Here is a 14,015-nt window from a genome sequence, read left to right on the forward strand (position 1 = left end):
CTACATTTCGAAGGTTTCATCAAAAGCCAAATGTTCGAAGCATAACTCTATTTCGAAACTTTCAAATGCAAGCAAAGTTTCGAATACTGTCTATTTCGAAAATTTGGCATTTATCCAAAGTTTCGAAATTTTGTCTTTTTTTTAAATAAACTGCATTTCGAAGATTTTAAAATAGCAAAATTTTCGAGTAACTTACTAAAATTCATTTCGAAAATTTAAAGTTTCGAATCCAACATTTTTTTTTGTAAATTTTCGAAGGTGGTGGGGTGTGAAATCTGAATGGTAATTTTTAAAATAATATTATACTGTTTTACAAAAGGGTATTTTAGTCTTTAAAAAATAGTGGGGGGTGGCAGGTCAAATTGGGGGGGTGCCTGGTACAAAACTCACAAATGTGTTGATAACAACAATGTATGGCCCACCAAGCCCGTAATGTTGCATCTTTGTCAACAGAAATGGTTGGTGAGCCAGGCCACTTGAATCATCACTTTAAACAAAACAAAAAACTATTAATTTTATTAATTAATTTTATTACTAATCAATTAAGATTCTTAATTAATAAATAGTTAATATAGTTAATTTACAATATCTTTAAGAAAAGACGGTGGTATTCTTGGAAAAAATTAAAAGAGGCGGGGAGGTGTATTTCCGAAAATGGGGTTCAAATAGAAACTCCTGCTTCTTTCTATGCAAGGCCCAATGTTTTCATGTATCACTTGTATAAAATTGAAGAAATATACTTGAGGCATGTTCGCCTAGGACGATGTAATCATTGTATTTCACCTCTTAATTTACGACAGAATGCTCCAAAACATGTTACATTTTGTCTTGATGCAAAACCTCCATTTTGTTATTATATAGTAGTATGTTTCTAAAACTTCAAGTTCCCTTGTTTGTATCACAAATGTTTGATTCCATATTCTAAGCATATGCCGAAATAACAACACATTTCCTAGTTTTAATCTCAACAAATGTTGTTCTAAATCATGATATAAATAAATGTCTATTGCAAGGCAAAGCTAGGATTCATTCATAAACACATAGTCAGCTAATTGTCCTTAATTTGATCATTAAGGAATAATAATGAAGAATGTCAATAATAGCTTCCTTGTTTGGATTTCTTTGGGGATATTAATCGTCATGCTCTTCAACCCCGCCAATGCCGAAAGTTAGTACTATCTTATCTCACTTTTTGTTTAACTAAACAAATATTTTAGTCTATGAATGTGTGACGTTATGTTATAATAGTCTTTAAATGTATCAAAATTACAAACAAACAAACAAAAATTACATAAATATGTTATTTATAAATCATTTTAATCCTTAAATATGTTTTTAGTTAATCAGTTTAATCTTCATATATGTTTTTCATTGATCATTTTAGCCTAAAAAATTACTAACAAAATATATATTGGAAATATATTTATAATTTCGATAGTTTAGATATTATAGTGACAATATTTCGCACATTGAAGTATCAAGATGAATGTTTACTCTACTCTTTCTTCCTCCTTAATCAAATTTGAAGAGCAAAAAAAACTTACATTTTTGTGTCTCCTTTCAGATACAAAGCAACCAAGAAGAAATGTCAATCTAAGTCCTTTTGAGAGTTGGAGGAGTGCTTACTTCTGCTTGATGAATGTAAGTAGCAAATAAGATGTATGTGCTTTAGAATGAGTGTTCGTTAGACGTAATTTTGATTGAAATTAAATTTATAAAAATTAATTTGGTTAAATTTTAGTTTGAAGTTTTTTTTTTTTTTTTGTAGAAACAAAATTTAGTTTGAAGTGAAAATGATTCATGTTTGTATTTTTAAATTTTGAAAACAAGATATAAAATTTAGTGTGATTTTTTCAAACGAACTCTTTTTTATCACTTTTAATCAAATTGGTATTTGGAAACAAAAATAAATACTACGGGCCTGTTTGAAATAGTTTTGGTTTTTCAGTTTAAAAAAATATTTTCAAGAAGTAAACAAAAATATATGTTTGATAATTTTATTTAAAAAAAACTGTTTTAGAAATAAAAAATAATAACTTGTTTGGTACAGTTATATTTTTAAAATGTTATGTGAAATTGAAAACTAAAAACACAAAAAGTTGTTTGATACATATTTTATTTTTTATAATCATTCTCTTTTAATATCTTTTATTTTAGTTTGAATAACATTTCAAATATAAAATTTATTATATTAAATAAAAATATGAAATTCATGATATTTTTATAAACTTCTATTTCAATTATCAATTATATTAATTATAATAATAAAAATAAATAAAAGTGTCACTCAAATATACCATTTATATTATAAAATCTACTAAGGAACCAAGTAATACATATTGTATGTGGAACATGTTTGAGAGTCAACTAGATTTAATAATTTATTCGTTAGAATTTGATTCGTGAATTCAATGAGTTAAATTTGAATTGAAAGTTGAGTATGTTAACTAAATAAATTGAACTTAAATTATATATAGTTTAATTGATTTATTTCATCAACAGCTCCATTATATAAAGGTATATATAATTGAAATATTAGTATTGTTGCTAATATTTTTGGAAAAAGTAAAATATTTATATTATGTGTTAGGCTAGTACTACCAAGGTTGTTGTTCACGTATTCAATCTTTGGTAATTGTTGATTGAACATGTTTATATTTATAATAGTTAGACATTTATGTTAAAGATTTCGTGTATCTTATAAAAATAACTTTTTTTTTTATAAATAGGAACTTTTTATAGATTTAACTTATATTTATATTTTTCAATTATACAGTTATTTTATTTGAAAAATAATATTAAAAGATAAAAAGTCTAAAATATTTAATTTTTGAGTTATGTGATTCGAGTTAACGAGTTGAACCGAATTTTTTATAAATCCGAACTTAGTCAAGTTCTTGTTAAAAAATATTTGTATCGAACTTGAGTCAAATTTCTAACTAAATAAAAATTTTATTATAAAGTAGACACGATAACATTTTATCCTACAAAATAAATAAAATATTACTATTCATGATTGTGAAAAGTTTACATCCACAGACATTAAGTATATTTTATTGTATTATAATTACAAAAAAGAAATTGTCAGAAAAAAATACAATAAATATTTTTGACAATATTTATAATTATTTAACAAAAACATGTATTTTAGAATTATTAATTTTTGTTTTAAAAATATTAAATAAGGAAAAGCAGTTTTTTTTCTCTACAAATGTATATGTTGGATATCATAAAATAAAAAAGACTAGTTGAAATTTGAAACACGAAAAGAAGGTTGTGGGTTTGGCAGTTCAAAACATTCACATACACATCTTGATCAATAGAGGAAAATGATAATACATATTTTTTATATTTTCAAGTTGTGCAATATTATAGAATTTCCATTAATGAAAATTTATCATTTTCTGTGTTTTCTATTTTTAGTCAACAAAACTAGAACTTAAAATTGGAAAGTAAAATACCTCTCACCTGATTTACTTTTTTAATTTTAAAAACTAATAAATACAAAACAATTTTAAAAACATTTTTGCAAAATTTTATTAACAAACAAATTTTTTAATTTTTAAAAATAAAAAATAATTTTTGAGTAGAAAATCAAACAAGCCCACGTTACTGAAATTTAATATTTTCTTGTTATTGTTTTTGTTTTTGAGATTAAAAACTATATTTTACGTCCACAACAAATCACAACTCTTTAATACGTGGTCAACAAATCACAATTCTTTAATATATCATATCATATATTATATATCTAAAAAAACAAAAAAACAAACAAGTTATATCATCGCAATTCATTATATCTTTATGCTATGAAACTTTTCTCTTTGATCACTATATCATTGCTATTCATTATCAATTATATTTAATCTCTTCACTCAATAATGCTCATGCTTACTTCAAAATGCATGTATATGTAGCAATCAAATGCTTGCAACCACAAAACCAATTACATAATCACATTAAATGGCACTTTAAATGTGCAAGACTCAGAAATCAAAGACTTCTGTACGAATGGTTGCTATGATCACACATTGTTGGTTTTCAAATGTATCCAAGATGTCAAGAAAGATTTCCATTTTGCAACAAAAGCACACATCTCCTTTGTCAAGAATGTTACAATTAATGCTTGCGATGTACTTAAAGGTAACACCATAAACATTACATCTAAATTTATATATCATCAAAAGCTATTTCCACTTACTATACAAAAATAGCTATTTCCACTACTACATATTTTTCCAAATATGAGAATTTTAAAAAATAATATGAAAGACAATTTTCCTTACAAAATAGTCAACAATACTAAATAATTTTTTTTATTTCAAAGAGCTTTACTGGCATATATATATATATACTAAGAATTCTTTATTTTTTTATCATAGGAATAGGAATTGTTCCAAATCAAATGGTACACCTACTCAATTGACAATTTTTTATGGTGGTTCAATTTGTGTTTATGATGACATATCTCCTCAGAAGGTAACTTACTTACCCTCTAAACTTATCTTAATTTTATTAAAATTACAAATTAGTCTATATATATATATATATATATATATATATTTACACTATGTTATGTGTTTTGTGTCCCTATAGTTTTATCAATTTGTGATTTTCATCCTCATAATTTCAATTACTTCAATTAAGTTCTTATACTTTTCCAATTAAGCAAATTTGGTCCTCCTAATAATATTTCTTCATTTTAAAACAAAATTCAGTGAATTGAATTAGCATTTTTGAGGTGACCAAAAGAACATATAAAGTAAATATTATTAGTAGAAAATATATAATAGTTAACCAGTTTATTTATAAAATATATGTTTTTTATTTCATCAGATCCAAATATATTTTTTGTATGGTTGTAATAATCATGATCCATGTCATATTGCTATTAATGGTAAAAAAATAAAAAATAAATGTATTATTGTTGACACATTAATTAAAAATTATGGTTTAGATCAACCTTCCAATTAAATTTTGAATATAATGTTTGTACCAAAATTATTTGGTAGAAATTAAAAGGTACATAGATCCCACTTAAGCAAATGAAACTACTAAGACTAAAACCACACGTTGGTGAAACAAATGAAAATATAATTAAACCACAATTAATTATTATTTGACCAATCATATTTTTATCTCTAAATAATGAAAAAATTGTAGAAATATAATATGGTAAAGTAAATTAAAACATGTACATTGGAGAAAATTCAATTTTTCTCAATCTTTGGTGCCAAAATTAAATTTTAATTATATACTTTGTTGCTTCTGATTATGCAGGTTTTGATACAAAGTATAAGAATCCTAACAGCGCCACAAGTTTGTATGGAAGAATTTATATGCCACTTATTTCAACACTAATGACAATGACCTTCATTGCCACCTTTGGTGTGTGACAGTTTTCTAAGCCATGACCCAGTGGATTATGGAGGCAGAGGATGAAATGGCAGATACAAATTCAAACTTTTTAGAATGGTCACATTTATTGAATTAGATGTCACTGATAATATTGCATAAAAAAAATTTGTGTATTCATATACAAATAAATAAGCAGCAATGTTGTGGTAATTCATATTAACATGTGCTCTTAGGACATTTGTTAGTTAATATATAATGTGATTTTTGTTTTAATTCCTTACCATAAAATTTGATAGTTAAAATTATGCTCAAATGAAGATGAGCACAATATATGACTGTGATTACTTTTTTGAAAAAAATGATTGATTACTGATCAGTGAAATGGTTTGCATCCAAGAAATTCACATAAACAACAGCTACAGAAATAATGATTCTTTTTTTTATAATTAATACATAGAAGGTGTTGAGACATATTTTTACAATTAATACAGTACAATTTTTGGAAAAATATATACCAAACCATGATCACTTTTTTATTTTATTTCCCACAATGCAAAAAAAAAAGCTACGAAAAATCTGAAAGAATAAGATTACTGGTAGTTATATTCACATACTCCTTTACAAACCATTAACCAACACTCCAATAGTGCAGTTTCAATTATTTTCTAAATGGCCTAAATACCTCAAATAGTATGAACTATCAGTTTAATTGAAAGAATCGTATTTGCACCCAAAAAAGGATAACAATGGTTATCCATTAAAGAAGGCATTACCACAACAAACAATATTAGAAGTGTAAGGGTTCATTCCCTCCAGAGTTTCGACACAAATAAATGTGCATTTGTTAAGAATAATGCTGTCAACTTGTGTGCTACACTTATAAGGAGAGACTGAATGTGTGTAGGCAGTAGATCACTGGATTTCTAAACATAGGCTAAAAAGTAGGGCCAAATCATGTCCCTGCATTCCTACGGCCAACACGAGCAACAAAACCAGCTTTGATTGGAGCAACTGATCTTCCTGATCCACACTGCAAGCAATAAACCAGTATTATAGATATAACTAAACTAGTAGGATCACAAATTGAGCGAACTAATCATCGAAAAACATTCAGATAGTTGAAACAAAAAAAATGAACTGATTGTAAGATATCATCATTTCTTGAGATGTTTTTATTGTGGAGGAAGGGGCGGGGGAAGATTGTGTGTTAAACCATATGGGAAAACAATGAAAGCAAGCAAAAAGGTGAAAAGAAAATTCACCTTCTCACACCGGAGAAAGAAGAGCCTGTTCTCCTTGGAAAGTATTGTATCTGGACTCTTGCATCCAAGACAAATAACATATTCATCTGAGGAAAAGAATGTAAAACAATGTTAACCGACAGCGAGTACAATAACCTTAAATTACAAACTTCATGTTCTGCTTGGATGAATTTATTTAAAGAATACCGGAAAATATATAATGCAACAGAAAGCACAAATAACAACCAGGGCCGTGTGTAGAGTTTTTGAAGCCTAAGTCAATATTCTTTTAAAGACTAAATATAATTAATTCTTTAGTTGAATTAGCAATATTGTAAGCATTTTTGGTTTTACAATGCAAGGAAAAATTATAATAGAAAAGGATAATCATAAACTTTGATATAAAAATATTTTTTTAATTTACTATTCAAAAATAGTTTACCCTACTTAATTTCACATGAAAGTTAAAAATTAAACGAATTATTGGAAAGTATTTTTAATGTAAGATATGTTATATAAAAATATAGTATCTGTCAATCATAAAAAAATCAATTAAATTATTCTTTAGACAAACTAAAATTAAGAAAATAAGGAATGACACTTTTTAAAATATCAAAATAAATTAAAAAAGAAAATAAATAAATAAATAAAAATAGCAAAATAAAGCAAAGCCATGTTGATAATAGTGTTTTGACTTGCGCAAAAGAAATGTGAATAAGAATTAGTTATTATGACGTGAAACAAAACTTCATACATAAAAATCAACTTTTGCAAACAGAAAGCAAATGGTTGAGTAGCAATTGATGTGGAGTTTGGTTTTTTTATTTTTAAGAAGCATGGTCATTTGTCAGTAGCAACTCCTAAAGTGGGTAGAAATCGGTGCCTAAGGCTGTCGCCTTATTGGCCTTACCATCTACAGGCCCTGATAACAACAGAACTTTGATGCTTACCAACCTTTCCATTTTCTGAAATACAGATTATTAAATATTGAAAACAAATACTTACTGACATATCGTCGCAGAATTCCTTCGAAGTTCTTTGGTGCAAATCTTCCCTTTACAACCAATCTTTGCTGTCCATCTAGGGAGCCACTAGTACCCAGTTCAGCAAGCAAGAAAGCCATAACATGGTCTGGCTGTCGATGCATCCTGAAAGATATGGTAAACAGCACAGATATTAGGCACCAGCACATTAACAGGAGGGGAGTATTGAGGATGGAAAAATTGGTTTCTGATATGTCGAATTAAAAAAGAAGGGGGATACAACAAGCTCAACAAGTGAATAAAAAATCACCAAAAGGTGATAATAACCACTTGCCAAATAGAACCGCTAGGTTAATAAAAATGGCTCAAATCTCAAATGTTATATTGCTGGCATTCAAACATTTGTACAAGTATTGTTAAGTTCTAAAGATACGCTAGCTTATAACCACTTGTTGGCATCTAGTGGAAGTTCAGGATATGTGTGTGTATACACTGTAAAGTGCCAAAAAAGAGACAGATAAATATCAACATACGTTTTGCATAGATCCATAAAATTCACAAACACAGTTTTCTTTGTGCCTTCACGAAGAACTTGAGGAGGCCTCATAACTGTTCTTCGCCGATCTCCAGCAAGTTCTGGATTATTTTCACGTAGAATGTTAAACACCCTGCCAAGAAGCTGGTACAAAAGTCATTCAGAATCCACAAGAGATAAAGGGTAGGGAGGACCGGAAGCAATTTCCTAGTAAAAACTCAACATGTTAGAGTAAAGAAGCTTTAGGTAATAATTTGACACTGCTAATGGTTCGAGGGAAGTGAAATGGTTTGATCCAACAAGGATAAAGCACTCATAAATGTAGAATCCTATATAATCATATTTTTTTCTATCAATATATAATCAGATATATTAATTTATAAGGCTCCTGTTGGTCATTAATTAACAACAAAACACTGACATAGATACAGACACCAAGCACAACACAGAGCCATAGAGACGTAGACAGCAGTAATAACTTGAGAAAATAGAAACGATTTATTGTAATCATATTTATCAGTGTCATGATGGGGTCCGACAACAACATTGTAGAACACCAAACACACACTAAAGTGGCGGTGCTACATAGTTAAATAACATGCTTCAATCTTAAAAATTTAAGCACACAAAAGTCTAGACATAAAACATCAGCCCATTAGAAGGCCCAAACACAGTCAATTAAACTAATCTGGAGACATATAAAAGGAGACCCGTAAGAACCAGAATATAAATAATTTGAATATAGATGAGAAGTAAAATCAGCTCAGAAATACTTTTGGGACTAGATGAAAGTTAAGTGAACAGAAAATTCAAATTAACATTGAAAGGGATAGATTAATACGATATAGCCGTACATCAGAAAGCACAAAATATGACATACCTCCTCATATTCATAATCACGGTCACTCCCTTCCCAAGGATAACGAGGATGCAAAGCAAGTGCTTCTTCTTCTTCATCTTCAGCATGATCTAAATCAATAAAATCCACCGAATGTTTAGTATTCATTAGCCTTCTCAGAACAAAGCACACAGACCACTATCAATACAAAAACTTCTATTCATTTATTTGAGTATTTACCTTCCAAATCTTCAATTACATCTCCACTCTCATCATTTAAGTTACTGATTTCAACCTACAACCAAATAACAAACTTCAAGTGTCAAATTGCTTCCATCAAACAAATCTAGCCACAAAAAACTTCAACTCTAGAAAAAGACTAGACTCACAGGCTTCTTCTTCTTCTTTTTCAAACCCGAAAATGAAGTATCAATCCCATCAGAAACTGCAAATGAATAGCTATTACAAATCAATCAACAATGCCTAAGCACAATTTCAAATAACATTGGAAACATAAACCTTAACATGAAATTGCTAATGCCTGTTACTATATTTTACATACCTGACAGATTTTCTGTCTTCTCGGCCAATTTGTCCACCGATTCATCATCCACAGGATCAACAATTGTAATTTTCTTCTTTTTCTTCTTCTTAGTAGGATCAAACGGTGCAATCTGCAATTCAGTAATTCAAAAAGCATAAGATAGTGCATTTTTACCACAAACTGAAGCACCAACCACCAGTGTTGCCAATCGCAGAAAATAGCAATGTATTCAAATTCCACTATACTACATTGCTACAACGCCATTATAGCTTCTATTCGATATTATAGTATATCGTGGAAAATTACCTATTTGACCAAATTCTTACAACTTCATTATAATTGTTATATGACAACACTTTGTACTAAATAGCATATCATGGAATATTAGCTATTAGTTCGGATTCTTACAATGCCATTATAGCTTCTATATGACAACACTTTGTACAAAATAACATATCGCAGAACATTCGCTACGCTGCCACTATTTGATAACGCTGCTAACTAATGAAGCAATTAACTGAGCAAGATATTATGCATTACAAATCAAAATAGCGTCATAAAAAATTACCAATTTACAACTGCGAAATTAAATAAACCAAAATTATAAATAAGAATGGGGAAAGTAATTAATAAATAAACTTACATCTGCAACCTCTTCCTTCAAATCATGTTGCGATTCATCTGCCATGTTTGCTGAATACAAATAAATCAAAATTGGAACATCATAAATTCAGATCAAAATTCAAATGAAAAATTCAGACGAAAATTAAAATGAAAAAAATATCATGACGAATAGTCGTTGAGATCAATCACCAGTGTCAAAGTTGTGTCGCGTATGTTGGGCGAAGGATGACTGAGATTGAAGGAGTGGTGTTGGACGGAGGAGATGCCGCTGGAAGAGGTAGAGGAAGAAAGTAAAACCTAAATTGGGTCTTGGGGTAAAAAAATATTACTCCCTCATTTTTTATGGTAAAATTAAATAAATAAATTACCAATATTATTTAGAGTTCAACTAATAAAAGGTAAAACATTTTTACATTATTATTCAATAAGGTATTATCATTCATCGATATTATATGCTATGGTAAAATAAGATCTTGTTTATTTGGAAAAGATGTTTTGTATTTGTATTTTTTGAATGTATATTCATTTTAGTTTATTGAAAGACTGTTCTTTAAATGAATTATAAAAATAAAATGCTAATTAATAAAAATATAATTATGTAAATAATTGTTTATTTGAATAAAATTGTCTAGCAGTTAGACTCTCAAGATGCTGAAATTATACAAATCTATGTTGAAAAAGTATGATCAACTGCACTTCAGGAAATATATGAAATAAAAATTTAATATAAATAAAATACTTAAAATATATTCACAAAAACACTTTACTATATTATAACATATCATTCAATACTTAAAATACATCCATAAAAATAATAAAACACTTAAATCAATTAAATTAGCAATAAATTTTAATAAATTTTCAAATGTTGTATCATCAATTTCAAAATAATTATACAAATATTTGTGCTATGGTAAAATCAGATCTTGATATTTTAAAAATATTTTTTGTATTTATATTTTTTAATATATATTCATTTTAGTTTAATGAAATACTAGTGTTCTTGAAGTGAAATATGAAAATAAAATGTTAGTTAATAAAAATGTAATTATATAGATAATTGTTTATTTAAAAAAATTATATTTTCATTGACAAGTAAAATTAATATAAATTAGTGTGTAATTTGTGCCAAGGACAGAATAAATTATTGTTGTACAATATTTATTTATGAATTTACATAAATTTTATTCATATATTAATCGAAATAAATTTTATTTAGAGTTGTAAATATTATTATGATATGCAGATAAATTAATATGATAGAGGTATTATTTTTTTTATAACTAAGGTCAATATGTCGATAACTTTTTGTTAATAATTTATCAATAAAGGTTGGGTTTAGCGACTCAGTGATGAATTTATACAAATCTATACTTAAAAAGTAGGCTAAATTACATTCGTGGTCCTTTAACTTAATTTCAGGTAACGTTTTAGTTCTTTATCTTCTTTTTTTTTTCGACTTGGTCATTTATTTTAATTTTAAGTGACAATTTGATATTTTATGTTTTAAAATTTCAACAATGATATCCTTTTTTATGCAAAAATTCAAAAAAAAAATCAATCAAAACTCATAAAATTAATTATATTCTTCAATATAATACAAATTTCATCAAATTCGTAATGCAAATCTTCAAATAAACTCATATTTTCATACTTTATTTGATATTTTTAGGAATAAAGGACTAGATCGGGAAAAAAAAAAAGATAAAGGACTAAAACGTTACCTGAGATTAAGTTAAAGGACCACAGATGTAATTTAGCCTAAAAAGTATGATCAACTCCACTAGAGGAAATAAATAAAATAAAAATTTAATATAAATAAAATACTTGAAATACATTCATAAACACTTAAACTATATTATAATATATCATTTAATACTTAAAATACATCCATAAAAATAATAAGACACTTAAATTAATTAAATTAGCAACAAATTCTCAAATATAATTCAACAACTAAATTTTAACTATACATAAAAAATAAAAATAAAATATATATGTCATGTCAATAAGTTAGTTTACGGATTTACAGTTTCAAAGTGTTAAATTTGCTATTCGAACTGAACATCATTAAATTTAAATGGATTAGTTCTGGTTAGACCCGAATCAAAATGCAGATTGAATTTGTTTGGATGTCTTAGTTCATGAGTTTACATGTACTCATTAACATATCTACATAAAAATATACTACCTTTTACAAAAAAACAATGGAAATTTCTCATCCCACCCCAACATTCTCAAAAGCCACTTAAAATATTTTTTTTTCTTTGCCAATTTTAACACTTTCTAAATCAAGTTCAGATGGATTTCTTCGAACTAATCAATTTGAATATATAAATATTAAATTTTTACATTTTAAATTTGATTCTAAATTAATCGATTTAAAGATGTAAAATGTTCTAAAAGATTTCAAATTAGTATTTACACATTTGAGTTGATGAATACAAATAAATCTCATTTATATTTGTTATTAGGGTTAAAATAAGTAAATAAATAAATAAATATGGACTTTTGAAAATTTTAGAGAGGGGAGAAGAGAAATTTCCTATAAAAAAATGCCTAATATGCATACCCAATACCAAGGTAAATGACATACGGCCCAATTTATATCCCAGATAGCCCAATTAGTATTGGGTTCATAGCTAATTGCCATTTCCTTGAGGAGAGCTGGAAATGAGTCTAGTCTAATTTGTCTGAGCTTGATTTGACTTGTTAATAATTTATTCTACTCGAAATTTGATCTGAATTAGATATAAACTTTTTATTTTAGCACAAACTCTACTTTATAAAAAAAATTCATATTGTTAACACAGAAATAATTATTATTATTATTATTATTGCGCATTAAGTAATTATTAATTATGTATTTTTTATATAAACTTAAACTAAATAGAATTAACAATTGAACACAAAAAATCTTATTTAAAATATGAAGATATCACAAATATATTCAAACTTAAAGGCTCTAGGGTAAGACCATTAAAACAACATCTTTAGAACTTCATGAAAAATAAAAAATTTACTTTATCAAAAGGTCTCAAAAAAATAATGTCTCAATAATATTAAATCAGTTGAAAAATAAATATTATAAAACATCAATTATATTAATTTAGTGATATCATATTAAAATTTAAAAAATCTACTTTTATACTTCATATTAAAATTCATTTTAGACCTCTAAATATATTAGACCAGCTATAATTCAACTATCTATGGTAGAAGAATTTATTTGCATGATCTCCCTCCAATCTTTGGCTTTCTATCAAAACTATCTCCCAAAACATCACATTTCTCAAATTTTGAAGTCATATTCAATAAATAAGTTCACATTTTCCCCTTGTTTTAATTTTATATCTCTTGAGAATATAAATGGAAAATAAATTCCATTTATTTTACTTTACAAAATCTTCACTTTTACTGTTATTTATATAGTTATTTATTTCTCTATTGTGTTAGATTCTTCATCCTGATTTCTTTAATTTTCTAAAATAAACAATAAGTGGTGTGAGTTTTATTTTTAAAAAAAATTTACCTTCTTAAACATAAAGTTTGATTTTACATATTTTTTTATAAAAAATATAAACTTAGAAAAAATTGAACCATTTAAAAAAAATAAATTTACCATTTTTTAGAATGTGTTTTTTTTTTTTGTTATAGAAATATGATATAAAAGTTAAATATATATAAAACAATAAGTGGTGTGAGTTTTATTTTTAAAAAAAATTTACCTTCTTAAACATAAAGTTTGATTTTACATATTTTTTTATAAAAAATATAAACTTAGAAAAAATTGAACCATTTAAAAAAAATAAATTTACCATTTTTTAGAATGTGTTTTTTTTTTTTGTTATAGAGATGTGATATAAAAGTTATATATATATATATATATATA

At 26.5% G+C, this 14,015-nt stretch overlaps 2 protein-coding genes across 2 annotated transcripts; one reads left to right on the forward strand and one right to left on the reverse strand.

The window, feature by feature from the left end:
- Positions 1-917: 917 nt before the first annotated feature.
- LOC113785539 (uncharacterized) lies at positions 918-5,641 on the forward strand. The gene is made up of 4 exons (XM_027332215.2): positions 918-1,168; positions 1,565-1,641; positions 3,918-4,143; positions 5,281-5,641. Exons 1-4 carry the CDS (start codon positions 1,084-1,086, stop codon positions 5,394-5,396), a joined length of 504 nt encoding a protein of 167 aa, XP_027188016.1. The 5' UTR covers positions 918-1,083; the 3' UTR covers positions 5,397-5,641.
- A 294-nt stretch (positions 5,642-5,935) lies between these two features.
- On the reverse strand, positions 5,936-10,501 carry LOC101495289 (eukaryotic translation initiation factor 2 subunit beta). The gene is made up of 10 exons (XM_004490666.2): positions 10,313-10,501; positions 10,143-10,192; positions 9,518-9,629; positions 9,345-9,400; positions 9,196-9,250; positions 8,998-9,086; positions 8,116-8,261; positions 7,605-7,747; positions 6,621-6,706; positions 5,936-6,388 (listed from the first exon to the last, which is right to left on the reverse strand). Exons 2-10 carry the CDS (start codon positions 10,185-10,187, stop codon positions 6,311-6,313), a joined length of 810 nt encoding a protein of 269 aa, XP_004490723.1. The 5' UTR covers positions 10,188-10,192; positions 10,313-10,501; the 3' UTR covers positions 5,936-6,310.
- Between the last annotated feature and the right edge of the window lie 3,514 nt (positions 10,502-14,015).

This window comes from Cicer arietinum, chromosome 2 (assembly GCF_000331145.2).
Source record: "Cicer arietinum cultivar CDC Frontier isolate Library 1 chromosome 2, Cicar.CDCFrontier_v2.0, whole genome shotgun sequence".
Taxonomy (NCBI): Eukaryota; Viridiplantae; Streptophyta; class Magnoliopsida; order Fabales; family Fabaceae; genus Cicer; species Cicer arietinum.

Excerpts from the sequence above, each read along its gene's own strand:
- LOC113785539 (XM_027332215.2), top strand. The coding sequence starts at position 1,084 with ATGAAGAATGTCAATAATAGCTTCCTTGTTTGGATTTCTTTGGGGATA. Across the intron at positions 1,642-3,917 it reads CTTACTTCTGCTTGATGAAT|CAATCAAATGCTTGCAACCA; the intron begins GTAAGTAGCAAA and ends ATGTATATGTAG. Across the intron at positions 4,144-5,280 it reads TGCTTGCGATGTACTTAAAG|GTTTTGATACAAAGTATAAG; the intron begins GTAACACCATAA and ends CTGATTATGCAG.
- LOC101495289 (XM_004490666.2), bottom strand. The coding sequence starts at position 10,187 with ATGGCAGATGAATCGCAACATGATTTGAAGGAAGAGGTTGCAGAT. Across the intron at positions 9,630-10,142 it reads TGAAGGAAGAGGTTGCAGAT|ATTGCACCGTTTGATCCTAC; the intron begins GTAAGTTTATTT and ends ACTGAATTGCAG. Across the intron at positions 8,262-8,997 it reads GTGATTATGAATATGAGGAG|CTTCTTGGCAGGGTGTTTAA; the intron begins GTATGTCATATT and ends CTTTTGTACCAG.